The sequence below is a fragment of the Heloderma suspectum genome, chromosome 1, assembly GCF_057233095.1.
Source record: "Heloderma suspectum isolate Gila_16-S chromosome 1, 16-S_ref, whole genome shotgun sequence".
NCBI lineage: Eukaryota > Metazoa > Chordata > Lepidosauria > Squamata > Helodermatidae > Heloderma > Heloderma suspectum.
In genome coordinates this window covers 298,358,529-298,386,138 of record NC_139458.1, presented here as the reverse complement: position 1 = coordinate 298,386,138, position 27,610 = coordinate 298,358,529, and the positions used below count along the sequence as shown (strand labels likewise).

General features: G+C 43.0%; 1 protein-coding gene across 3 annotated transcripts in view; it reads left to right on the top strand.

Annotated features, from left to right (window-relative positions):
* The first annotated feature begins 6,755 nt into the window (after positions 1 to 6,755).
* The window catches only part of SLC17A5 (solute carrier family 17 member 5), a 33,394-nt gene continuing 12,539 nt past the window's right edge, over positions 6,756 to 27,610 (top strand). For 2 of the 3 annotated variants that reach the window (XM_084826940.1, XM_084826939.1), the window contains exons 1-8: positions 6,756 to 6,927; positions 16,635 to 16,831; positions 19,310 to 19,543; positions 21,669 to 21,756; positions 22,046 to 22,132; positions 22,801 to 22,919; positions 24,263 to 24,421; positions 26,706 to 26,838. In XM_084826940.1, the coding sequence (XP_084683066.1) occupies positions 6,840 to 6,927; positions 16,635 to 16,831; positions 19,310 to 19,543; positions 21,669 to 21,756; positions 22,046 to 22,132; positions 22,801 to 22,919; positions 24,263 to 24,421; positions 26,706 to 26,838 (1,105 nt within the window). In that variant the 5' untranslated portion in view covers positions 6,756 to 6,839. Of the gene's footprint in view, positions 6,928 to 13,345; positions 13,763 to 16,634; positions 16,832 to 19,309; positions 19,544 to 21,668; positions 21,757 to 22,045; positions 22,133 to 22,800; positions 22,920 to 24,262; positions 24,422 to 26,705; positions 26,839 to 27,610 lie in introns of those variants that run through there. The other variant, XM_084826941.1, reaches the window with a different exon arrangement.

The following is a 27,610-nucleotide window of genomic DNA, read 5'->3' as shown; positions in this document are numbered from 1 at the left end:
AGAGTTTCTCCAGGCAAAGAAGTGGGATGTTCTTCAGTGGCCAAGTCAGTCACTTGATCTCCACCCAATAGAACATGGTTTTCACTTACTGAAGACCAGACTAAAGGCAGAAAGACCCACAAACAAGCAGCGACTGAAGGCAGAAGACCCACAAACAAGCAGCAGCTGAAGGCAGCTGCCGTAAAGGCCTGGCAAAGCATCTCGAGGGAGGAAACTCAGCATTTGATCATGTCCATGGGTTCCAGACTTCAGGCAGTCATTGACTGCAAAGGATTTTCATCCAGGTATTAAAGGCGATCCTTAAGTTTGAAATGTTGGTTTGTTCCATTACTTATGAGCCACCAACGATGGGTGTGTGTGTGTGTATGCCACTGGCTGTACTTCCTGAATAGTTAGTGCCCCACTTTTGTCACACCCCTTGAATTACAGCTGAAAGTCCTGACTTCGCTCCCATCTGGGTGTGTTTCCTACCTTTCAACTTCAATGTGGTGGTGTACAGAGGCCAACTGCCAAAACAGTTATCCTTGTTCCAATATTTCTGGCCCTGACTGTAAACTGCTCCGGAAGCCTTTTTGGATGAGGAGTGACATAACAATACTTCAAATAAATGATCTGTGATTGGGGGTGTGGGGGTTTGGAACTTTGGTGACCACAGTCCCTGCGGCACCCAGAGTAGATCAAATAAGTCCAAGCAGCTGGAAACAATATTATAAGCGGATTTTGACTTAGTGAGCTTCACATTATGCATGATTTAGCAATATTTTGTGAGCTGCTCTGGTGTGTCTCTCTCAGACTTCACACTTGTGTCCATTCCTTTGCCAAATAACCAAAGAAGTTTGTGATTTCTGTACATATATTTACTGACCTTGCTCAGCAGGAATTAGTCACTGCCATCTGTGTGATTCCTTCCTCTTAAATTTCATATCTCATATTTTTCTGCTCCTGTATTCCCTTGTTGTATATACAACTGTCTGTGATTATTTATATCCACTTTTGGTGCTGCCAACACAGAAGGACCTGCCATGTCTCACCTAGGGATTCCTCATCAGAGAAAGAGCTTGAACCTTCACAGCCATATTTACCCAGGGAACAAGTTGCCTCAGAGGACCCTGGCACTACCCAAGATGACCCAGGCCCCTCAGTGCTGATGCCTTCAGATCTGCCTCCTTGAGAGGCAGAGAGCTCAGCTTCTGAGGCAGAGGTGCGTGCCAAGCCCCCACGAATGCCGTGGCCTTAAGATTCAGGCTAGGATGGTGGCCAGATGGAGAGCCCGCTTGTTGTAAAGGGCTCCTCATGAGGAAAGGGCTCCTTGGAAGTAAGGCCCTCCTCATGACGAGGACTCCTGATGCACAGTTCTGAAGTGATACATATAAGCTCTCTGTGGATACTTACTGGCTACTCACGACACCTTACCTCAGCTCCTAGTGCCTTGTATTCTGTTTCGCCTGCCCTTGCTTTGTGCTGCTGACCTCTGGACTCCTGCCTGACTTTGCTTTTTGCGTTTCTACTTGACTACTCTCCTGTGCTTTGACCTTGCCTGTGCCTCGGACCTCTCTTCTGGAAACCACCTACTTGCCTGGTAATACTGTACTTTGACTATTGCCTGTATCCTGACCACTCCTGCCTTAATCTGATACCACACTGGACTGAAACTTTTGTGCCTGACCATTTGCCTGTTTAACTGAATTGCCTATTGGATTTGTCTCTGTATTTTCCTAGCATAGGCTTACCCACCCATAGCAGGACAGGGCCTGTATATACTGAATGCCCTAAAAGACAACTAGCTAATGAATTAGGTTGCCTACAAAAGCTCTTTCCATAACAACCCAGTTATTTCCATGTCACAGCACTATTTGTCTCCTTCCTGCCATCAAATAAAATAGCTGTTCTGCATCATTTTATCTATCTGCACAAGACTTTTGGAAATTATGGATGGCTGTGATTAAGTTAATCAACTAAGGGCACAATCTTATAGGGATAGGCAGCCGCCTCCGAACTCGGAGGCAACCGCCAATCCAACGCAGGGCAGGAGAAGGATGTGTCATACCAGCATTTCTGCCTTCCTCGCTCCGGAATGCCCCCCAGCATGCCCCATTTTGGCCGCTCTGCACTCCTCTTCCGAGCAGAGAGCACGGGGCTGTTTTGCACTGCCTGTGAGGCAGCGCGGAAAGGGGGAAAGGTCGGTTCTCTGGGAACTGACCTTGGAGCGTGGGCTCTGAGGTCAGTTCTCAGAAACGCACATATCCTATGGCCGTCTAGCCACTGACTAGTGGCCATAGGATTACTCCCTAACGGTGCAATCCTATGCATGTTCACTACCACAGGATGTAGTGATGGCCACCAGTTTGGATGGCTTTAAAAGGGGGTTAAATTCCTGGAGGAAAAGGTTATCAGTGGCTACTAGTCATGATGGCTATGTGCTACCTCCAGTCCCAGAGACAGTGAGCCTATGTACACCAGTTGCTGGGGAACATGGGCAGGAGGGTGCTGTTGTGCTCATGCCCTGCTTGTGGGTTCCTGGTCGACAGCTGGTTGGCCACTGTGTGAACAGAATGCTGGACTAGATGGACCCATGGTCTGATCCAGCACGGCTCTTCTTATGTTCTTATATTTAGACTGAAAAAAGTCCTACAACTCCCAGCATGCCTGGAGGGATGCTGGGAGCTGTAGGCCATTTTTCAGTCTAAACATGCATAGGACTGTGTGCTAACATCATTTAAAAAGCAAAATAAAAGTAGTATGCATCTAAAACAAACACTGCAATTAAATTAGGCTTGAACAATTGTACAACAGTAAGTGAAATGCGCACCTTTAAAAATTAAAAAAATAATCAGGACATTCTTTGCTAAGAGGGAAAACTTCAGTATGTTCTTGTAAGTCATAATTGTCAGAATGCAAGCTAAATAAAATAGCTTTAGCTGATGTATCTGTGTAGCAAATAACTGTGAACTGTGGAATGTAGTCTAAACAAAAATATTCTTTATCATCTTTCAGCATCTTGAAGTCAACTAAGCAAGAATATCCTGAAACCCTTAGGTTCCACTGTACAGAAGACTCCAACTGTACTAAAAGAGAGAGTAAGCATTAATTATATTGAGTTTATATATTTTTTTATAAGGAGTACAGAAACAAAAACTCACGAGTTCCAGGAATGGAATAACGAGTATTAAATTGCAACATGAATAAAGCTAAGTTCATGCAAAATATACCAGGCTAATCTATGGGAAGAAGAAACCAAAGTGTTTAAAGTCTAATCCTATAAATTGCTGTGCCAGCCAAAGAGAATTTAAACTGGGGCACAGCAACTGCTGAGTCGAACTAGACATTTGGCAGCAGGCACACAGGTCTGGAAACCAGTCGCCACCAAATGATGCACCAAGGGGAGAGGGCAATTTTCAGGGAAGAAGAGGCAGCTGGGGGAGAGATGTTCTACCTTTCCTTGGGTCACAACGTTTCCCCTGCACCCTTCCCCCACAGCCCCTTTTCCCACAGCCAGAGTTCCCAGACGCATGTTGGCCATGGCATGGGGGGAAGGGCCGAATGGAAGGGTGTTGCATGGTGGCAGGTGCTGTGGAATTGTGCTAGCATTGTGAGTTGACCAAGAATTCCTGGCTGGCTACGGCCACTGTTCTATCAACAGGTATGGCATAGGAGCACCACTTAATGCACTTCAGGCCTCCTGGGAGTACCAGTCTGGCCCTCCAGGGTTCCCCAGATGACCACGCCTCCTTCCCATGGCCTCACCCACTTTACCCCACCCACCAATCATTTGGTGGTTTCCCAGCATTTGTGCAGGTTTTTTCCTCATTCTAAAAGGTTGGAATGCCTCTCCTGGGGCTTAGGGATTCTCTACGTTGAGCAAAAATGCCACATCCTTACCAGGGCTTTCTTCTCCCAGAGTCTTTCAGGATTTACAGTGGACTCCTTTAGGTGAACACATGATTTGGAATGGAAAACTTCCCTTCTTGGCAATGCTCTGTATGTTCAATGAAACAGCGCCATCAAGTAGATGAATTAAAGTGCAATGGCAGCATTTCACACTGCCAATATGCGCCATTAAGGTTTATTACACCTTATCGCCGATCTTTTTGAAAGCAGGATAAAGGGGGGGAAGTGCAGGAGACGTCCTAGAGGATGACAACATCATGTAAAGGACCTGCAAACTTCTGTAAGTGGCCAATCACGAGCATGCAGTAAGAGCCTCATGTAGAAACGCCCTTCGTTACTGGCAGTAAGAGCTTTAAGCTACAATATGCAGGTATTTGGGGGCAAAGGGATTGCCTACCCCCTTTGCCCTCAGGCCTGCCCACCACTGGAATGCAGCCCCTGAGAGCTTCTCCTAAATGGAATTTGGGCCTTGGGCTGAAAGAAGTTCTGCATCTACCTTAATGGGAGGGGCTGGCTCTCATTTACAAACAATTGCAAATAGTGCATGCATTCTGTCTTTGAAGATAAGGCCTTTGTGCATTCTAGCAGATCAGGACATTCCAGAAGAATTATCAAAGCACCCATTAGCTTGACTCTTGGCAACACTGCAGCTCTTCAAAAGGCAATGGAGGAAGATAAGTACGGTTCCATCCCATTAGCTTCCTTTTGCAGGCCATGGCTGCTGATAGTGAGGGAGTTCCTTTGTGGAGAGGCAGACAGTAAGGTTTTATGATGTCCTTTCATCCTTTGAGGGAAATTTCCCTATTTGATCTGCTAAATATTGTGCAAGGACCACCCATGGTACTTATGTATTATGAGTCATAAATTTACCTTTAGTAAAGATTATTACCAGGGAGAAACTTGGGATCAGATAAAAAGTCTTCATAATAGGTGGGCTGTTTGAGGTTGCCTGGCTCCTGATTTGTAGGTGTGCACCAGCTATGGCAGGGATGTGGAACGTGTGGTCCTCCAGATGTTGGTGAACTACTACTCCTATCATCCCTCACCATTGGCCAAGCTTTCTAGGGCTGATGGTAAGTGGAATTCAACAATACCTGGAACCCAACAATACTTGGAGGGCCCCAAGTTCCCCAGCACTGAGCTATGGGATGCTTCCAGACTGAGGGATCCTAGCGTTAGCAACCAGAAGACACTGTGCAGCAATTCCACCTTTTTAAGAGGTTTTGTGCAATAAGGAAAAAGATAGAAGTGGTGAGAAAATTAGAGGCCCCTTTGAAGAAACCCTCACTTACAGAGACCTGCTTGTTGGGACGCGGGAAACGGCATTCTCCTCTGGAGTAACGACTGTTCCCCTCTCTCTGCATTCAGGAAAGGGGTCAAGAGATATCTTTTTAATTTTGCTTTTTAAATTCACTTGTTTTTTAAAGCTGTTTTAACGTTCTACAATGTTTGTTTTACTATTTTGATTTCTGAATGTTTGTAAACCAGCTTGGTTAGTTCCAGAATGGTCATATATAAATGCAATAAACAAACAATAAATAATAACATAGGAGGGTTATGAGTAGAAGGTGACATCTGGTCCACTGTAAACTTCCATCAATGAGGCAGGGCAATGGGCAATGGTGTCATAAAAGCCTCATCTGAAAGTGCCCATGGTATAGCTGTAGTAACTGTGTACATGAAATGTGCTTCATATTTGCACTGTATTTCTACCATAACTGTGAGACTGCATCTTCCAACCTCCACTTTTATTGGGTACTATAGTACTATATTAGGTGTCTGTGCTGTTCTTTCCATTTCCTCAAAAAGATACAGAACACTCTCCAGAATTGCTAAATTAGGTGGTCTATGGAAATAAAAGTAAATGGTAAAGAAAGCGGTTCCCTTACTTTCAGCATGTATAACCCCCTCCCCTTAGCCAAAAAGGCTCCCCGAGCCACTTCCAATCTAACCTCTGAACAAGAAAATGTAAGTATAAAAAATAAGGCTTGTGGCAGTTATCCATAAATCATTTGCTAAGGCACTGGGTGACTTTAGGCCAGTCACTGACTCTCTGCTTAACCTTCCCCACAGGGATGTTGTGAGGATAAAATGGAGAGGAGGGCCATGTATGCCAACTTGGGCTCCTTGGAGGAAAAGCCAGGGTATACATGTAATAAATGAAATACTCAAGGATTACTCCAGAGTGAGCGGTTTGTGGGTTGCTCCTTGTGACTTTGACGCAATTTCTGTCAGCGTAGCTACCTACAGGATGTCGCATTACAAAGACTTGAAAGCGCCACAATCCAGAAAGCACGTGTATGCCGGTTTAGCCACATCGGCTGAAATCACGAGGCAGGCCGCCCAGAGAATATTCGTTGTTGGGCGGCATGTACTTTTGATCCATCAAATCTGCGGCGCTGTCTCTGGAAAACGCAAGAACTGGCGGTTTCCGGGCACAATCTACCCTACTCGGAAGACTTGAGCAAAAGGGCATCGCCAGCGCGCCAAGCTCGAGAATGGGGCCGGCGGGGTCTCTGCAGTCTGCGAAGTCGCCGCGGCTGTTTAATAACAACTCCGCTCTTCCCCCGTTCTCTTTCTACGGCGGCTTTAACCCGACAGCAGAATACACGGCATGAGGTTCGTGGGTAGGTCAGTGGGAGAACAAATCCCGCGGACAAGCCTGGATGGAGGCTGGGAAGCGGCTTCCACCGGCTGCGCCGCGGAGCGAGAGCCCGGCCCCGCTCCCTTCCCTGCAACCACCACGCCCCCGGCGGGCCGTGCCAGTGCCCAAGATGGCCGCGAAAGCGAGCGAGGTCTGCAAGGGCTGAGTCCCGGCAGTGGCCACAGTTCCGCCCGGCTGTCAGTCACGTGGCTGCTTGCTTATTGCTGACGCTTGTGCTAAACCAAGGCGAGCCGGCGGGTGGGCTGCTGCCTCGAGTCCAGCGCCTGCCCGGACCGTGCAGGTTGCCATGCAGACCCCGGAGCCCGAAGAGGCCGAGGAAGAAGAGGACTGTACTCCGCTCCTAGTGCGAGAGTCGCAGCCTGTCGGCAAGCCGGGTGAGAACTGCTGCTGCTGCTGAAGGGATCTCTCCTCTCCACGCCCAGCCTGAGCCCCTCTTTTGTCTTCAGCAGCCAGCGCCCCTTGCTGTGAGAGCTGGGTGGGGTAGGGGAAAAGGAGCCTCCCCCTGGGGGCGACATCCGCCTCCAGGATCTTGTGGAGCAGCCTTCCCTAACCTGGCGGCCTCCAGATGTGTTGAACTACAGTTCCCAGTATCTCTGACCAGCCCGTTGGCTGGGGATGGTGGGAGCCATAGTACAACACATCTGAAGGGTGCTGGGTTGAGCGAGGCTGATATGGAGACATCTTAGCTTGTGGCCGGGGTATCTAACAGCCTTGTGGCCTATGCACTGTGGTGCAGCTAAGGCTGGACTTGGGGGGCAAAGTCCAGTACCCCACATCCTGGGGGGGGCAGATGACCCCCCCAGGTGCTGAGGTGATCAGGGCAGCTGAAGCAAACTCACATTTTATACCCGTAGTCACGACGGTGTCTTATTTAAGTGAGTTTAAAATGAAAATCCACACACGCTCGGAGTGTTTTTATCTTAAGGTTGGCGAACAGTGTTGTTGCTGAGGTTCTAACATATCAGAAATGTAGAAGCAGTTGGAAAGTATGGAATGGGGATTTCGTATGTGTGAGGGGAGAGGGGAGAAGGGAAACGTTGGTTGGTGCTTCACAACTGAAGTAATACACGTGGCCATCTAAAGCCACCTACTCAGCCTGGGCATAAAACCATTAAATCTAGGGTCTAAAATTACCTAGCTGCATCACTGCCTATGCATGTTGAGTAGTAACCAGCAGCACCACGTTATGCCTGTTTACTCAGAAGTAAGCCCCATTGAGTTCAGTGAGGCTTATTCTCAAATCATTGTGCCTAGGATTGCAGCCTTCTGGAGTGTCACGGGTTCAGTGGCAATAAACTTCAGAAGGGGGCGGGGGGGTAGCTGTGTAAATCTGTGTGACTGCAAACCCAACAAGGAGTCTTGTAGCACCTTAAAGACTAAGAATTCAGTGAGGCATAAGCTTTCATGGGTTACATGCCCCTTCATCAAAGGTATGAAGGGTTATCTGTATATATGGGGTGGGGGTGGAACGGTAAACAATGTGGCCAAACATCTATGTATAGCCAGAAGTATAGTCCAACATTTCACATTCTGACTGTTGGGAATGGTCACTGTGCTTATCCTGTATACATTAGTTTTGCATAGAAGTATCACAGGCTGTACCTTTTGCCTTTCATGACCTTTTGGGCCCACTGTTTACAATGTCTTCCTCTATTCCTGTGCCAACTGAGGATAACACTTAATGTATCTGACGTAAACATAAGAACTTGCCTTATACCAGACTATTTGACCATCTAGCATAGTATTGTCTACATAGTATTTGCTTCCAGATGGGTGGTTCCTTGCACTAACAATCATTGTTTTCCCACTGTTAGCTGCAAGGAAAATTGCAATGATTTCTCCACACTATCAGGGATATTGCGCTTTTCCTGTATGGTCATCCCACTGTGTTCCATCTACACCAGTAGGTTTGGCATAGCTTTTCCAATTCACCTGAACTCAGTGCACATTCTGTATAATCTTTATGGTGGGAGCCATTTTATCACCTCATTCAGTTTTTTGTAATCAGTTATTTAATTAACACTAAAACACTCTTCTGCCTATTTTATTTTTTAAAAAATCAATTGCCACTTAAAGTGTTATATAGTGCTATTTTTTAAGGATGTGGAAAAACCTTGGTAGTCACTACATTTTAAGGTAGGTGGTCTATTGCAGTGACCAGAAAGATTTATTATATATAAAATTAGTATTATAGCACTAATCATTCTTTCATTTAAGTCTAAAAAGCGTGATAAAATGAAACGCAACAGCGCACACTGACTATAACCTATGCAAGAGATTCACCTGCCCAGTACATCACTGCCAGCATCAAAGCCTTGCCAACTTAAAAGGACAGAGGAGTAGCTGAGCACTAAGAGCATCTGCACCTGTGGAGATCGTGCTGCTCTTCCGTTCTTCTAGGGGAAAAAAGTAGGATTTTCTGCAATCTGAGAAAAGTCGGAAGAACTACAGGGAAAATACAAGATGACAATGATGGGATGAAGGTGTTGTGTGAATGGCCTGTAAAAAGTGAGGAAGCAAAGCTTGGTAATTCCACACTAAGTGCCTAGTATGAAGGTACCCTCTGATTGGCAGCACCTCTTCAGGGTCTGAGGCAAAGGTCTTTCCCCTCCTGCTACCTAAACCTTCATGCTGGGGATTGAACCTGGGTCGTTCTGCATGAAATGCATATGCATTACCACTGAGCTAAAGACCCTCTCCCAAATGGAGTCTTGTCCACAAAAGCTCATGTCCTAATACATTTTTTAATTTTTATGGTGATCTGGTTTTTTTATGTGGACAGGACTGCATGCTTACGAAGTACACTTACTAGGAAGTAGATCCCATTGAACTCAGTGGGCCTTCGTTTTGAGTAAACATGTTTAAAGTAATACGATGTGCATGTTACAGATTTCCTATATGGAAAGCACTTTCCTGTAGGATATCGTATGAAATCCTTGTGTAGATCAGCATGTGTGACAATCCCAGACATGTATTTTTTCAGCATGTAGATGCATTAGGAAGCTGTGATTGACTGTGGCTTCCTTGTACATAAACCACCCTGGAAATCTCTGCTGAAGGGCAGTATGTAAATTTTACTGGTAAATAATAAAAATGTGAGCTTGGCAAAATGCACACATGTGCAATAGTTGCATACGATGACCTACATGAATAGTGTATGCTATCTGTCTGAAACGAGGCAGGTTTGCAAGACAGCAAAGTCTAAAAGTCATTTGTTTAACTGAATTATTACCATCAAAGCATCCCAGAGACACCTCAGAATAGAATTGTCAGGCCAAAAACTTTTTAAAGGACTTTGGTACACTCATAAGGTGCTGTGTTGAGCTAGTCAGTAATGGCATATTTTCAAATGTCCTTTAAAGCCAAGGATGCATCAGATAACCCCTGCTTTAAAGCAATGCACCATACTTTGCAGACCTCAGAGTAATGCAAATGGGCGAGAAGATCCAAAGAGTCATGCAACCAGTGAACCCAAGAAGCTTAGCCTTGCTTTTCTCGAACATCAGTCCTTCATGCCATATGACAAGCATCTCTTGAAACTGAGGGAGTTTCAAAAGTTCTTTGTGATGAGGCATGGACAAAGGTCATCTTTTCAAAGAAAAGGGTAAAAATACTACTAGGTTAACACAAGCGTCTTAAATGAGCCTAAGCCGGTCTTTGAATCCCAGTTAATACATTTATCCCGCAGTGTCGCTAGCTGCAGCATTTCCAGGTCTAATCTTAGTAAGGAAAAGAGAAGGGTTGGAATATTTGCAGAGAATTTAACATATTACAAGTTTGAAAGCCAAAATTCTGTAACCCAGAAATACCAAATTATGCCATTTTCTCTGTGTAGAAAAAATGCAACTACACAAACTATGCAAATTCTCAATCTAATCTAATAGATGCAAGTGATGCAGCACCAAGAGAAGAAGATAAAATGCTACTCAGGCTAGATTAAATACTGTGCCCAATTGCAAAATAGTGCAATAATACAGATGACGAAGAAATGTCTCAAGGGATATTAACAAGCATTTGATGAGGGCAGAGGAAGAGAGCTGTAAGGACATAAAATGTATTTCTCAGCATAATCTTATACATATCTACTCATAACTCAGTCCCATTGAGTTCAATGGGCCTTACTCCTAGGGAAGTGGATATAGGATTGCAGCAACCCCATACCTACTTACTTGGGAGTAAGTCCCATTTAACTCATTGAAACTGACTTCTGATTATAGATGCATAGGATTACACACTATGGGTAATGGAAGCTCCTCACAGCTTCCATGAATGAATTGGCAAAAAACTGTTACAGGTGATGTGGCACTTGCACAGTTTAAGGAGAGAGGAGGTGATCCCTGAACAGTTAGAGCTACTTCCTGATTCATATCAGGGAGGAGATCATACACCAAGACTGCTTTGATAGCAGCTGCAAGACTAAATTGTGCTCTTACAGCCCAGAACCAATGTGGTGTAATGAAAGGAGTGCTGTATTTGGAAAACTTTAAACTATACGTGCAGGTACTAAAATTCCCAGTTAGCTCCCGGTTGATTCAGACATCATTGCTACCATGTTTGGACCCAGCTCTTCTGCCTATGAACCTCTGTATTGAGAAACAGTATAATTCTGGTTACTAGATACTGGTGAAGAACAATATGGGATGGTCATAACTAGGGTTCCAATACTTACTTGATTAAGGGCACAATCCTATGGCTGCTGGTCAGTGTCTAGATGGCCATAGGATTTTTCAGTTCCCAGAAATCCGACTCCCCGCCCCCTCACCTGCTGCTTCATAGGAGGCACGGTTCATCCCCGGCTCTGCGCTCAGAACAGCAGTGCAGAGCGGGCAAAAATGGGGCATTCCTGCGGGAGGGGACCACAGAAGCGCCATTATGACACTTCCTCTGCACCATCAGTCCTCCCCCTGCTCTGAAGCACCCCAGTTAGACAGCTGGAATCAGCCGTCTAGCCGCAAATGCAGAGAGGCTGGAGCACAGAGAAGAGGATCCGCTCCGCCTGCCGTGCATTGGATAGTCGGCCACTTCCGAGTTTGGAGGCGGCTGACTATCCCCATAAGGTTGCGTCCTCCTTGGTTAAAAAAATAATCAACTGTAAAGGTGCCCCCAAATTAACAGTGCATTTTAAATCTACATTTTTTTTAAATACAAGGACTTAGAAAAACTGCATAGGACAAGCATCTTAAAAGAGGTGTTTATTTACTTATTTGATAGCACATGTATAATTAAACTCTCTGAGGGCAGTATTAACCCCATATGTAAAACAATTACAAGCCAATCAAAACAAAAACGTCTTCACTGCTCACCTAAAACTGAGTAAAGTCGGAGCCAGTCTGGCCTCGCTAGGGAGGAAATTCTACAATCTGAGTGGTGCCACAAAGAAGGCCTTGTCCTGCATTTCTACCCATCTAGCTAGCCTCTTTTGGTGGTGGGACACACTACAGGGCCTTCTAAGATTATAAACTATGCACATTCATATGGGAGGAAGTAATCTTTCAGATGTCCTGGACCCAAACCATTTTGAGAAGGCATTCTTCCTTCTCCCACACACAGGAGGAATGCCTCTTATGAAATCATGCCTGGTATGACAATGTGTGCTTTATTAAAAATAACAACAGTGAATGTATGATTCTTACTTCAAAAATAATTGCACAAATTTGTGCGAGTGTAGTTGATTAATCAATTAATCAACTAAAACCTGTATGAATAAATGTAATGATTGAGTCGCAGGGCTAGTCATAACCTGCCTGCTTTATTTTTGAGCTCCCAGAGGTATCTCAGTGACTGCTATTGGAAACACAATGCTGGACTTTGGTCTGATCAGACAAGGCAGCTGCTTTCCCTTTTGGTCTGTTGTTTCTGTCCATTCTATATAGGCACAAAAGGTTCACGAGAGGAATTTAAAACCATGTTTTTTCTGCAGTTGCATACACTTGTGGAATAAGGCTTGTAGAAGTCCACAAAAATCTCCCTGGTGATGCTTTGTTTAAAAAAAAAAAAAAAGAACAGTTTATTTGACAGTGGCAGATAAACAGCACAGGGGCAGAAAATGACGACAAAGTGATGTCAAATCTGTCCTTACTTTTAGTTTTAAAAACCCGTTCTCATGAGGACCTGACCCCTCCATTTATTGGTCCAGCATACTGATGCTTAACTAGCCTTCTGTAAAGCAGGAGTTTAAAAGTGGCAACTTAAAGCGTCACTGCTATCCTGTTCTTCACAGCAATAGCTAATCATTTTGTAACACTTTTGTAACATTTTGTGTGTGTTTTTTTTTAATTTGGGAGGTGTATGCTTTCTCTCCTCCTGCGCACAGTGCTGGCAGTTTTAACTTCCCCATTTTTGCTAGCAAAAATGAAATTGGCAGAGCTCATTCACAGCATTTGGGAGACTCATACACATTCTGGAGTGTTTATCTCTAGACCTTTTTTTAAGGGTGTGGGTTTACAGCAGCACAGCTATTCCCCCTTGCCCCTAAAAAAAACAAGGCAGCAGCAAGGTATTCCCTGTTCTCCCCCCGACACCCTCTTGTAGAGACCTGACATAGCCCTGTTATCATCCCTGGAAGACTTAGCAACATTATTTTTTTCCTTGTGCAAAGTGTTACATTGGCACTACCATCTGAGAAAAGCAAATAAATGGATTTGAAGCCAAATATTCAATTAAAATGTTTAAGTAGAAAATCTAATTGAGAAGAATGGGATATAGAGTCTTTTCAGGATGTGGGGTAAAAAGGTGTTTCCTCAAAGCAGCATGAGATGACCTGAAAGGGGGAGGTGCTAAGAAAAGAAAAGCTGTGCAACGGGATATTCCACATGTAACAGCAGAGGTGGATCGGAAAGGAAGCTCAAAGAAACAGTTGGTGAAAGTAGCAGTGGAATAAGGTGGTGTCACTGATAAACGGCAGGATATTATTGACATTAATAAGAGGGGCACCAGCGAATTTAAAATTTGCTCCTAAAACACCCAGGTGTTAAATGTGCAGAATATGCCACGTCTAGTTTAGGCTGTGCTCCTGTACTTTAGACCAGATCTCATTTGCAAGAATAAACATAAAGAGCAGCTTCCTCAAACTGAGAATATTGCAGGAACTTTCTGTTGAGAACTTAGGAAGATTTTGTTGATCTGGCACAACTGTATCTAGGAGATTCTATAACATGTCTTCAAAAACAAGGTTGGTTGTAAAAGCAGAAGCTCCTGGGGATGTTAAAGGTAAGGAATTAATATTGTGTTTTGTTTTGTGGAGCTGAAAGTGAGTGATGTGTTATTGTTTTAAGGATTATGTATATGAGTGACAGAAACGTATAAACTTTTTCCAGGGTGCTATAATTATCATAAAATAGAGGAAATAGGAGTGTTTTGTATATATGTATTTAAAGACATCGGTCAAGATGGTATGGTATATTTGCTAATTATGACTGAAAAATATATGTTAAGGCATGTATGCTGGAAATGGCCTAGGAAAATAGTATGTATTTTTTTCATATAGAAACTGAATTGTAATATCTAATACTTAAGCCAGTTTACTCAGAAGTCCCATTTAATTCAGTGAGAGTATTCAGTTATACTCTCAAATAATTGTGCTTGGAATTGCATTAGGCATACCAAAAAAAAGGTAATAAACTTACAGGGATTTGGAATTTCAGTAACAATATAATTAAGCTCACACTTACGTTGTAAATCATTCAATAAGAGCAATCCTATGGCTCTCAGACAGCATCTGAGGAGCCATAAGCTTGTGCAGATCTCCTCCTGTGCAACTATAGACAGCTACGACCATGGAGAAAGAAATCCGATCGTGAATCTCCCCACCACCACCAGCCACCACGGAAAGCTTGTCTTTCCAGAGGGGGCGAAAAGGGGAGCATGCTGGTGGGCAGAAGGAGAGGCCAGGATCTGCAAGATCCTAAAAGCTCTCTGTTGCCCGTCCCACCCACCAAGGAAGCGTTTTCAACCTTGTTGTCCTCCTACCCTACCAGACTCCTGCTGGCAGGACATAGGATAGACAGAGGGCTCCGATCTCAGAGTCTTCTGTCTACTGAGTGGCAATCCCTTAGGATTTCTGTCTAAACTTACTTTGTGTGGCCTAAAAGCCTTAGGAAATTGTTCCTAATGCCATCTATTTAATGTCTTACAAATCAGATGTTGCATGCCAAAATCTAAACAGTTTTTACATCCTTCCATACTTCTGAAAACACATGAAAATTACTTTACAGTTCATATTACTTTCTTATATGTAGCTAGATGGCTAAGCTAATAAGCCAGTTTCATTTTGTTTAATACATGTTTCTGAAATACTGTACTCGGGTTATTCTTATTTTCATGGGCAGTATCCAACTGTGTCATTCCGCTAACACAACTGACATTGCACTAGTGGAAACTAGCTCCGAGCTATGCACAAGAGGATAATCAAACTAAAATTACATTTCTGCAAGCATAATGCTCAAGTGCTTTGCTAGTGCCATTTGAACTTGTGAAATGCCACTGTTGGATACTGCCCCATGTAAGACAAAATACATTAATTAAATCAAACATTTCATTTTAAAATGAAGCCAACATGAACCTAAGTTCATCAGGGGAGGCTCTTCTCCAAAGAGCTTGGGTACATTATGTGACAACAAGGGGAAGAGCTTTCTCTGTGCTGGCGCCTTGATTATAGAAACCCCTCTCCATATAACACTGCAGTTATTTCAGTGCCTCCTCATAACTTTTTTGTTCAGCCAGGCATTTTACTTGGTTGATATGTTTTATCTGAGGGATGGGTAACTTGTGTCCCTCCAGGTCTTTTGGCCTACAGTTCCCAAGATCTCTCACCATTGGATGGTCAAGGGGGAAGGGTGGGGGAAACAAGCCAAGACAACCCCTATTACCTGTCAAGTGCACAAACCATGCACTGTGGGTTGTTCACAAAACAAAGCTTGTCACCTACAATGGGTTGTTGTGTTATGTGAACATGCCCAGTGCTAACCAGTGGTTTAATTAACCCATGGTTAGTCCTTGGTTTGTTGCCCTACCCAAGGTTTGTCTGGCAGATGATTGAATGAACAGTGGTTTCTTTTCTCAATCCTTCGGTTGTTTGTTTCCCTTCTCCTTTACCTGCTCCCTCCCTGTATCTCAAATGCCTTTGTAGTACTGGCATGTAGAGTGGCTGATTCTTATTTATTTTTTTACTGCTCTTGTCTGCCACTTCTGTAGCTTGGTGAAACAAACCACGGTTCTGGGTTCACATGTAATGACAATCAATGGTTTAAATAGCCCAGAGTTCACACTTCAACAACAAATTGTTGGTTCTCTTTCTTGGTTGATGTGGTTAACAAACCACGGTTTGTTCGCATGGCTGGGTTTGCACAAAATGACAACTCAGCATTCAACAACCCATGGGTTAAATAAACCATGGGTGAGTGTTATGTGCAAACCAAGTTGTATATCTGAACAGGGGCATTGGCTTAACGTTGGTTAATAAATAAGGAAAATAAGCCAGGATTATGTATAAAGAGGGTCTTTATATCTGGGCAGGCACATACTGGAGAAGGCATTCCATCAATTATCCATGCCCTAAGCTGTGTAGGGCTTTATATGTCAGCACAAGCACCTTAAACTTGGCTTGGTAGCTTATTGGTAGCCAGTGCAACTCCTTCAGAACTGGTGTAAAATGTCCCCAGTAGGATGTCCCACTCAGCAGTCCAGCAGTGGCATTTTGAACTAGCCGATTTTTCCCCCCAAGCTGACACATGGGCAAAGGGCTCTTTAATATCCTCTCTTGGAATGTGAACATCGAGGGAGCATTTGGCAGAGCCCTCCCCATTATAATGAACCTCAGCCGTTCACTTCTATGCACACAGTAAGGGAAACGATAGTGAACAGCAGGTTTGAAGATATGAGCTTTGCTATTATCCCTACTAGGGGAAAGGGGATTAAAGAGCTCTTGGTACCTTGGCTCATGTGAAAATGAGTCAGTGGGCAGTGCTAATGTTGTTGTCCCTTCAGCCCTTGTTCAGGTAAAAATAAATTGCCAACCAGGGCTATAAAAGGGGGGGGGCGTTATTAACACATTATTATGTATGTCTCTCTCTTTTTCTTCCAGCTCCAATATGCTGCTCAGCTCGCCTCAGTTTAGCACTCTGGGCCTTCTTCGGATTCTTTCTCTTATACGCACTCCGTGTGAATTTAAGTGTCGCCCTAGTGGACATGGTAGAACCAAATGCAAGCTTGACCAAAAATACAACATCAAACATGTGCCCAGAACATTCTTCCGCTCCCGTTGTTCTTCGTAACACTACGGTAAGTTTTACAAGATCTTTTTTTTTTTAATGTGAGCTATTTAAAAAAAAATAAAAATAAAAAACATTCTGCCAAGGGTGTTGTTGAAGATTCTGTACAGGAACAGGAGGATTGGGAGAATTCCTGGAACAGGGTTTCTGCAAGGGTGCTACTTTCTCAGTGTTAGCCTTCCTCTCTCAACAGGAATTTCTAAAGATGCGTTGAAAAGGAAAGCTCATCACACAGTTCCTTTATAATAGGGGGGCATTTTGGGGGTGGGGGGACTGCTGGGGTGGAAAGTGCTAAGTCTCCCCTCCCCAACACTACACCCCCCCAAAATCACCCTCCCTGCTGCAACCAGGCATTTTAAAAGCCCGTTGATTCCAGTGGAGGCTTTTTAAAAGCCTAATTGCAGCAAGAAGTGCATGGGGTGGGTTGCTGAGGAGGGGTGGGCTAACCCTCCTCTCCCCAACACTGGACCCCACCTCAAAAGGGTTGCAGTGGGGGAGAGGCATTGTGCATGTGGGCCAGTAATCACATCATAGGGCCACATGCCAGCAGTTGGGTGGCCCTGCCGACTTTGGGATGTGGCCCCACCTGCTGCAGCCAAGTGACCCTGGACATGCTTGCCTGGAACTTTTTCTGCCTTTGGACCAAAAAAGGTTCCTCATCCTTGTTTTACAAGGTGGCTTTGAGAAGAATGGATAGGTAGGGAATGTGGTGGCTAAGACAGGGATCTTGTTTTTTCTGATGCTCAAATTTCTCTCAAGAGACCTGGGAACTGGTATATATATTTCCTGGTGAATATTTATAAATACACTTCGGCTGTAATCTGTGCACACATACCCAGGAGTAAGCCTCACTGAGCCTAGTGGGACTTGCTTCTGAGTAAACATGCACAGGATTGCACTGCATGTTGTGAAATTATCCATTGGGCTTTTAAATGCAGTTCTGACTATGGGAATATCTCTTAACATTATTTCACATGGTTGATCTTTTCAAATAGCCCTTGAAGTTCTGCCTACTGCAGAATTACTGCTCGGATCGACATTCTTATTTTATCACTATCAAGCAGTCAGAACTCTCTGACCACTTCATTCTTGAAGGAGGGAGATTGTTAAAGAAAGTTACAATCAGCCCTCATCAAATCTCTTTTTTGTGCTGGCTTCCTCCTTTATTATTATTTTTAATTGTCTCATCTTATTTTTACATCTCCTTCTCTTGTACAAATTCTTCCTCCTGCCAGAGCACAATTCTGGCAGCTTGAGTAATTTTCCATGGTGCCTACATCTCCATTTAGGAAAGAGTGTGTGTGTGTATATATAAAAAAACATGCACACATACATTGCGTAGGAAGTGCCACATCACTTATTTTGCTATAAAACACATGAATTGGGAAGCTGGTATGGACATCCAGTCCAGAGAAACACAACAGCTCCCTCTTTCTCCCCTCTTCTTGGCATCGCATGCAAGTTAAAGACTGTCTTGCTGCATGATGCAGAGGTTGCTGCTGTACTGAAAGCAAAAAAGAAAACCTCCTACATCGTGCACAGATCTTTCTCTTGCTTAAAAAGGAAAGGGGGAATGTTCTGCCTCACATATGTAGGGGAGTTCTTTCGCACATCCCCTTAATCCCTGTACCCTAACACAGCCTTCCCCAGCCTTGTGGACTACAACTCCCATCATCCCTAACCATCTGTCCTGCTGGCTGGGGCTGATGGGAATTAGAGTCAACCAACTGCTGGAGGGCCACTGGTTCCCCACCACCTGTCCTACATGGGACAGCCCTCTCTGGACTGTACCACAAGAATGTAAATGAGGCAAATCTTGATGTTTCTTCAAATTTATTGAACAAGCAACAGACAAAGTTTGTAAGGTATCTCAAGTATAGTAGGTAGTATATAAATTGAGTAAAGAAAACAGAAAAAGAGACGGTTTTTGAAACAGTTTATATACTATTTAAATTATTTTATTAAAAAACATGTTCTTGTGCTTCTGCTCTGCTTCCTGTAAGTACTGGATTGGGAAAGAGTGAAACTAATTCATGTGATAATAAGTTGCTGGAATTAACAAGCTGCATATATTTTCATGCGATTTACCAAAAGAACTGTGTGGCATTTTGGGGATGTATATAGGGAGCCCTTACTATGAGTCTCGTAAAAATGGGCACATAGGGTAGTATCCAGCGCCAGTCCAATATTAGTGTAGACGCATTGAAAGAATAGGACTTAAGTTAGTTCCAACTCACTTAAGCTGCATTCATTTCAGTAGGCCTACTCCATATAGGACTAACATTGGATACAACCCACAGTTCCCTGCTGTCATGACGGATGGCTGGAAAAGGTAGTTTGTTAGCCATTCTGTCGTTGGGAGTGAATGTCATAAATAGTTGTGCACAGATACTGGACAGGAGTGTACAGTCTTGGGGGGGGGGGGTTCCTTTATGATCCAGAAAAATAAAGCCAGCCCTGCATGCCTCTTCACTCTCTTCTTTTTCAGGGGAAAAAGTACACCTGGGATGCTGACACTCAAGGCTGGATCCTTGGGTCCTTCTTCTATGGCTACATCATTACTCAGATTCCTGGGGGATATCTTGCACGTCAATTTGGGGGAAAGCTGCTGCTGGGGTTTGGCATCTTGTGTACTGCAGTTTTCACCTTGTTCACACCTTTAGCAGCAGATTTGGGAGTTGGATTCCTCATAGCAGTCAGAGCTTTGGAAGGCCTGGGCGAGGTAATCTCTTTATTCTTCCATTAATGTTGGTTAATATGTTAGAAAGACAGAGGAGTGGTGCAAACTCTCAAGCTGATGAACCACTCTGTCTTAGCTTTATTCACTTGGGGTGCTGGCGCTGCCGCATCCATCTCTCAGTGTAGTTGTATTTATTTAGTACATTTTATTTCCATATATAAAATGCCTGGATCCTAAGGGGCCCTTCTCCAGGTGCCCCTGTCGAATGAGGTGAGGCGGGTGGCCTCTAAGGGCCTTTCACTTGTGGAACCCCAGTTGTGGAATGAGCTTCCCAGAAAGGCTTGCCTGGCACCTACATTGTGGTCTTTGCAGCACCAGGTGAAGACCATTTTGTTTTCCCAGGTGTGTAGCCCTTCAGTTTTAACAATGGTGCTAGTGTATTTTTAGATCTTTGCACTGCTGCTGGCTTTTATCTTGGTTACTACTTTGGTTTATTCTGTTTTTAACGTATAGTTTTATATTATGTTTTACTATATTGTATTTTATGGTTTTCTTTTGTAAACCACCCACAGAACTTTGGCTAATGGGTGGTATAGAAATGTTACGAATAAATAACATATCCACCTTTGTTCTGTCATGGAGCTCAAGGTGGCATACAGTGGGTTCCCAGATGGTCTCGCTTACAGGCACTAACGAGACCAGACCCAGTCCTGTTTACTTTCAGCAGGGTGGATGAATAATGTTGCCATCAGGTCCTCATCTACTGTGTTTAGTGGATAGTGAGATGGGATTGGATACGGAAGTTGAGGGGTTCCTTCTTTTTTGCAAGTATCTGTTCCTACCTTTAAAATGAGAAGAATATCTTTTATACCATTGTGGGAACAGGCATATTGTAAAGACTCTGTAAACCTTCATTTTAATGAGAAGTAGCTCATGAAGGTCTGTGTGAGGAGCTGATAAAAAAACGGCATGCCAGTCCTGTGTGGACGTGGAGCTGATGAGAATGCAGGAAGTGGGAAATGGAGGGACCATTTTGTCAACTGCTAAAACTTCAAAGTTATTAAAAAATGTCTACTACATAGTCACTGCACAGCTGTGTGTACTTCGTTCTAAAAAAAGAAATAAAATGAAATGCTGTGCCTAGGCAATCCAAATTCTGCCCCAAGAGCAGCTGAAGTCTATAACCGGTATATATTATGCCAGTAAAGAAGATTTGCATAACTGATTCTACAATTTTTGTTCTATTTTTGCTAGTCCAAGACACCTCATAACATACTAAAACACAATCTATTACAACCATAAAATGGTAAGTTAAACAACACTTCTAAAAATGAAATTGCAGCAGCAAAAAACAATATTGGCAGAATAAAAAGGATCATTTAAAAAGCTGACAGGAATGAAAAAAAAGACTCTAGGGTTTTTCTAAAAATGAATAGAGAGAGGCTCATATGCAAAGAAAATTCTAAAGTGACGGGGCCACTACAGAAAAGGCTTTGTCCCTAGTACTTGCCTGCCTAATAACTCTGGCTGAGGGAGCAGACTGGGCCTCAGAAGCCAATCACAAAACAGGCTGATATGAGTGCAGGCAGTTAAGCTTCAGACAAGCTGGTCCCAAACTGTTTAGCACTGTAAAGGTTAAAACCTTTGCAACCTTTAAAGTCCTGTTGCAGAGGTCTTGACCTCCTTTAAACATTGCTCCTGAACATATTTTATTCAAAATCCATGTAGAGTTTTTTTTAGGTTTCTAGTTTAATTTCGGGATGTGTTGTTTTTAACTTGCTCTGCCTGATGCAGAATGAGGCCCCTTCCCTGCTGCACTGTGTGGGTTCCTTAGCATACTGGCATTTAAAAATCCAAATGGGAAGACATTTACCACGTCAAAATATTTTTGTTACTGTTGCATAGCAGAAACTAAAGTTCAGCATAATTGTTATATCCACAAATCATATTCAATTGAAGAATTGAGGCAGGCAAGGCATTAGTTCTACTTAATTGCCCATGAGCTATGCACTCTTGTTGAGAAAACAGCTTCATAGTAATTCATCCTGTACTCTCGCAGGCTTTTATTGAAGGAAAAAGCTTCATTTAAGTAAGTTTACCTCAACAAATGGAAGTTCATTTAGCTCTCAAAATATATGTTATATTATAAATAAAATCTGTTTTCCAGGGTGTAACGTTTCCTGCCATGCATGCCATGTGGTCTTCCTGGGCTCCTCCACTGGAACGTAGCAAACTCCTTAGTATTTCATATGCAGGTGAGATGTCATAAAAAGCCCAAATTTGGCCAATGAAGATGTACTGCTAACCTACCTGAATAGTGGTGTAGGGATTGGGAACAAGCCACAGAATTGTGCAGTCCCCCACTCAATACTTCTGTTGCTGCCCATATCCATGGTTCATTGTCATGCATGCATTGCCTCTAAGCATACTTAACCTTCACTCAAGTGTATTCTTAACCCAGCATTTTAAATCCTAGATCAATCTCTATACTACTAGGATATGTACTGGCAACATTTGTTTTTAAAAAACAACTTTCATTTCTAGGTGCGCAGCTAGGAACTGTTGTCTCTCTTCCATTGTCTGGCTTGATCTGTTTTTATATGGACTGGATTTATGTATTCTACATATTTGGTAAGTGTGCTCATTGTAAATGCAATTCTGTTGAGTAAAGCTTTGTGTGTGTATTTCTAGAGCACTTTGCTTATTACAAATAAATGCTTTTTAAAAACTTGCACAGCTGCTCTACGTGACACACCCCTGGAGACTGGGGGCCCTTTTCTGTGAAGGTAACATATGCATGCTTGTCAAGAAATGTGATCTACAAAGACTTCCCAGCAAAAGTTCCTGTCTATGAAAGTGTTTCTGTGCATTTTTTTAACAGCCCAGTTCTCATTTAATAATCTCATTTTGTAAACATCCGTCTTGATATAATTTTGGTTTGTGTTCACATCCACTGTCACTTTATCTGTGTCTTCTTTAGCCAACCTAAAACTGACAGATCTAGAGGTGTATATGGCGAAGCTAATATTTAATCTGTGCTAATAGAACTTGTTTTGTAAATGATGATATAGCAATGTGCGTACATGGGCTCACATTGTTGTGATCCTGTGAACATGTAAACCTAGAAATGATAGCTTTTAACCTTGTTTAGGGATACGGTGGTTAGATACGATGTGCCTCTTGGGTCCATATACAATTCGTCTAGGCGTGGACTGTTTCTTAGTGGCAAGATATTTTAATAGCATCATAGCTGGCTTTTCCTTTGGTTTAAAGGCATGCACTTTTCCCCTCACTTTAAGGTGCCTTAGGTGTGCTGTGGTTCCTCTTCTGGATATGGATGGTTAGTGATACACCAGAAACTCACAAGACAATTTCCCAAGCAGAAAAGGAGTACATTCTCTCTTCCCTTACAGATCAGGTGTGTAGTTTTGGCAAAGGCTTTGTTTATCGCTATTGAAATACAGGGGAAATATACTTAATATTTAAATATTTAAAGGACAAGGGAATCCTTGAGAACTGCTTTTAATCTCAGTAAGTTTTTACCAACCAAAAATAACACTCAGATGAAAAGGGAAAAGAGAACACCCCAACAACTGAATTGAAGTCATCATTCAGTTGAATGTTTTTCTTACTCATATTATGTGAGTGCACATACCATGGCAAACCATTGTTAAGGGTGGGGAGAATCTGCATGCAGAAGTTAAGGGACTGATCTCATGGCCTGTTCTTGGTCCCTTATTTTTTTTATTTGTTTATTACATTTCTATACCGCCCAATAGCCAAAGCTCTCTGGGCGGCTTAGCAAGATTAAAAACATTAAAAATTAAATTAAAAATTAAGAGATTAAAAGCCATTTGCATAAAAACACACACAAACAGACAATATACACAAGTGAACATATATCTAAAACAACTTCAAACAAGCAATCTCAAGCAAACAACTATACCCATTAGACAATGCAGGATCGATTAAAACTTATCATATGCTGCCAAATGCCTGGGAGAAGAGAAAGGTCTTAACCTGGCACCAAGCTTGTGTTTGTGTTTGCAAAATGCGTACTTGAAAAATGCATGACTGTAAAGGAAGGCAGGATTTTTTGTTGTTCAGTCGTTCAGTCGTGTCCGACTCTTCGTGACCCCATGGACCATAGCACGCCAGGCCTTCCTGTCCTGCGCTCTCTCCTGGAGCGTGCTCAAGTCCATATTCACCGCATCGGTGATGCTATCCAGCCATCTCATCCTCTGCCGTCCCCTTCTCCTTTTGCCTTCAGTCTTTCCCAGCATCAGGGTCTTTTCCAGACAGTTTTCTCTTCGCATTAGGTGGCCAAAATATTTCAGCTTCAGTATCTGTGCTTCCAGTGAGCACTCAGGGTTGATTTCCTTTAGGATGGACTGATTTGACCTCCTTGCAGTCCAGGGGACTCGTAAGAGTCTTCTCGGGGCTCAAACCAATCACACCTCACTCACTGCCACTGTCTCCTCAGCCTCACTTTTACTGGGCTTTAGAGGAATTCCCCAATCTCCCTCTCAGAGGAAACAGTAGCCACTGAATTTAGCACCCACCCATGGAAAAGAATAGCAGCATCAAGTTCGAGGTAGAAGTTAACCATGGAATAAAGGATTTGTCATTATGTCTCAACTTGTCCCCCTAATGGTGCAGGCTTACAAGAACATGCTGTTTAGAAGTTAACTTCTTTGGATCTCATTTCTTAAAACCTCAAAACGTTTTAGAATGTCTGTGTGGATTTCATCCTTTCTCTAGCTTTCTACCCAGAAATCTGTCCCTTGGGAGGCCATGTTGACATCCCTTCCACTTTGGGCTATTGTTGTTGCACACTTCTCCTATAACTGGACTTTCTACACCCTTCTCACCCTGTTGCCTACGTACATGAAGGAGATTCTGAGATTTGATGTGCAGGAGGTAAGATATCCTACATCTTCCAGTTTTACAAATGTTACCTTTCATCCCAATGAGCAAGCACTGGGATTCAAGAGGCCTTACAGAGATAATACTTGGCACAGGGTCATTCAGTTAGTGTCTTGGTTGAGTGTGAATTTGATTACAAATCTCCGGCCCATGTCTGACTCTCTTACCCCATTGGCATTCAATATGCAGCCTTGAAAGCGTCTGAATAATTGGAGGTATGTGGCCATCAAAAAAGTGCTGAGAGTTTGTCAGAACAAGAATATCAACTTGTATTGTCACCTGTCACAGGGTTATAATTAAGGCCACGTTTGTGTTTTTCTTAGTTTTTCCTATTCTAGTAAGAGAACTGGAGGTTTTGGATACTCATGAATATCCCCGCCCTTTGGGTGCAGTTTCCCAGACCCCTTAATCACATAGATGGCTGCTGCTGGAAGTGCATCTCTTAAATCTTTGGTTGCTTTTTAAAAAAAGGGTGATGAACTTCAAACTATAAAAATCACTCTGTCAAGCCAATTAAAAATTAAATGGCATTGTCTTTTTCTTTTTAAATATAATGGTGCCATAGCTTTGTTTGTGTTTAAAATGTTTCCAAATCCAAAATGTGCAGCTAATTAAAAAGCATTTGTTAAAATGTAGTCAAAACATCATGGGGAAAAAGCAGCATATCCCAATTCCTTTCCTTACTTATTCATTCTTTTTGAAAGGAAAAGATTGAAACCTGATGAGTGAGCCTTACTAATGTTGATTGGGAGGAATTTTCTTGCAATAAGATTTGTGCTTCACTTCCAAATGTTGCCATGTACATTAATTTTTTAGATAAATTATTTTTCTTCTTTCTGTTATACTTTTAACGAGCTCGTTAAGAATGAACCCCTACAGCAAAAAGTATGCGAACCAGGCAGTTCTTTTTCCAGGAGAAAGAAAGACCAGCTGTATACTTTGATTTCTCTTCCTCCTGGAACATGTTGTTGATGCTCTTTTCAGACCCACAAAGAGCAACTTTGATGTGTAAGCAGTCAGGTCTGTTGTATAACGCATCAAGGTGGCATCCTTAACCATAAGTAGATTTGATGACTAATAGGGTCTTGTTTCAAGTGGGAGGCTGGGTCCCTCTCAGTGGTTCTCCTGATGAATAAGCATTCTCCTTCAGGGTATGTGTGGACAGACATTGACCAGTTTCGGACGACACAGAGCAGCTCATTGTGGGTTACGACAAACAGCAGCACCCATGGGTGCCAGATTGCATATACAACCACAGCTCAAGGGTTGTGTCGTGTGAATTTTGCAAGTGTGGGTTATGCGAGGGTTAAACAACCCTCGCATAACCCTAAAACAGACCATGGGTTATGTCCATGCCTGCCAAGTTTGTACAACACAACATCTCCCAAATGCGGGCTGCATATTCAAAATGGCAGCCCCACACTCCAATATGGTCTGTTGTGTCATGCGAACAGCCCCATTGTGTGGACAGACCATCAGTTCTGCTGGCCAATAAGGGCTCTCCACTGATGGGTCTAGTCATGAATATTCCCAACCTTTGGGTGCAATTTTCCAAAAGCCATAATTATGTAAATAGCTGCTTGCTCTCCTCATGTACTGCCTGATTCACACTAGGTTTTCTCCACAAGGTCATGTACCTACATGCATGATCACAGGAAGAGATCTCAGTAGCATGAACTAGCCATATAAATGTCCCATTTCCAGTAGATTGATCTGAAATATGTGCGCTACATTTGACTCCAATGGAAGTAGGATTGTTCTTGATTAAATACATATATTTTTGGTTTCTCAACCTTTTTTTTTTTTAAGTGACCCTTCCAAAATCTGAAGGTGGCTGTTGGAGTGGGCTACTCCCCTCTGCCTCAGTAAAAAAAACATCTAAGCCAAGATGGATGGTTGAATAGGCAGTGCTAGCTTTCATTCCAGCCATAAACCAGGCAGATATATTCTCCTTTAACTTTTGTTGTTAAACTTCTAGTGTTCCTGATAATACATGGAAAGCTGTTATTGTTGAAGCAGATATTCATGTCTCATAGCTTAGACTGTATTTCCATTGTAGTTTGCAAGAATGTATTACTTTGACTTCCTTTGTACTAATATGCCAGTTTCCCTAATTATAGAATGTTTGACTTGTCATTTATGTTCACTAGTTATCTCACAGAACAATCTGTGTTTAACACTGCAATCCAAAGCCTATTTCAGTCTGTTCAAACAGTTTTTAAATAATTGTCTTCACCCCATCCTGAATCTTTCCTTCTATTTTTCTTTCCGCCCACAGAATGGATTTTTATCTGCCCTGCCTTATTTTGGCTGCTGGATTTGTATAATTCTTTCTGGTCAAATTGCTGATTATTTACGGGAAAAGCGAAAAATGTCTACTGTATGCGTGCGCAAAACATTTACTCTGATAGGTAAGGAAGAGAAAATGTTTGGTTTTTAATTATGTAGTTCAGTGAGAACACAGATGGTTTTTATTCTCATTTGTGCAATACCATTAACCACTTTAGGCTGCAATCTTATACACTCTTACCTGGGAGTAAGCCCTAATTAACAGTGGGGCTTACCTCTGAGTAGACAAGCCTAGGATTGCACACTTAGTTATGTTTGCTGTTTTGAGTAGTTAAGCATTAAATTCAGTCTTCCCCTCAATTTTAAATTCTTTCCTGTTTTTAAAGAAAGCTATAATGTTTCCAGGTTCTCTTTGTTCGTGTGCATATGTATGCTTTTGTATTTTGTATATTCTTATTATTCCCAGTAGTAGCAACACCATACCTGAACAACCTGGGTCCCACCATGCTACATGTAGCTTACCAGCCATGTATGGTGGCCACAAGAGCTCAACATGGCTCCTGATTTTGCTGGAACTGCAAAGACATGGGGTTGCCAAGCACTCGTTGGGCCACAGTATGTGGCTGCTGGGCTTCATTCAACTTAGTGGGTCACAGCTTTTCTAGGCCTGTAATACATCCATGGTATTCACTGTGCAAGGCAGGAGTGGGCAACCTCTGGGGGTCAATGGGGGGGACACACCCTGCTGCCAAAATTTCTGCCACTGCCAAAAATTGCTGCTGAATTATCTGCAGTGGGGGCAGCAAAAGTAGCAGTAATTCTGCAAGGGAACAAGATGCCCGAGGAGCACACGCCTTGTTTCCAACCAGAATTATGCTGCTGGGAATGCAATTC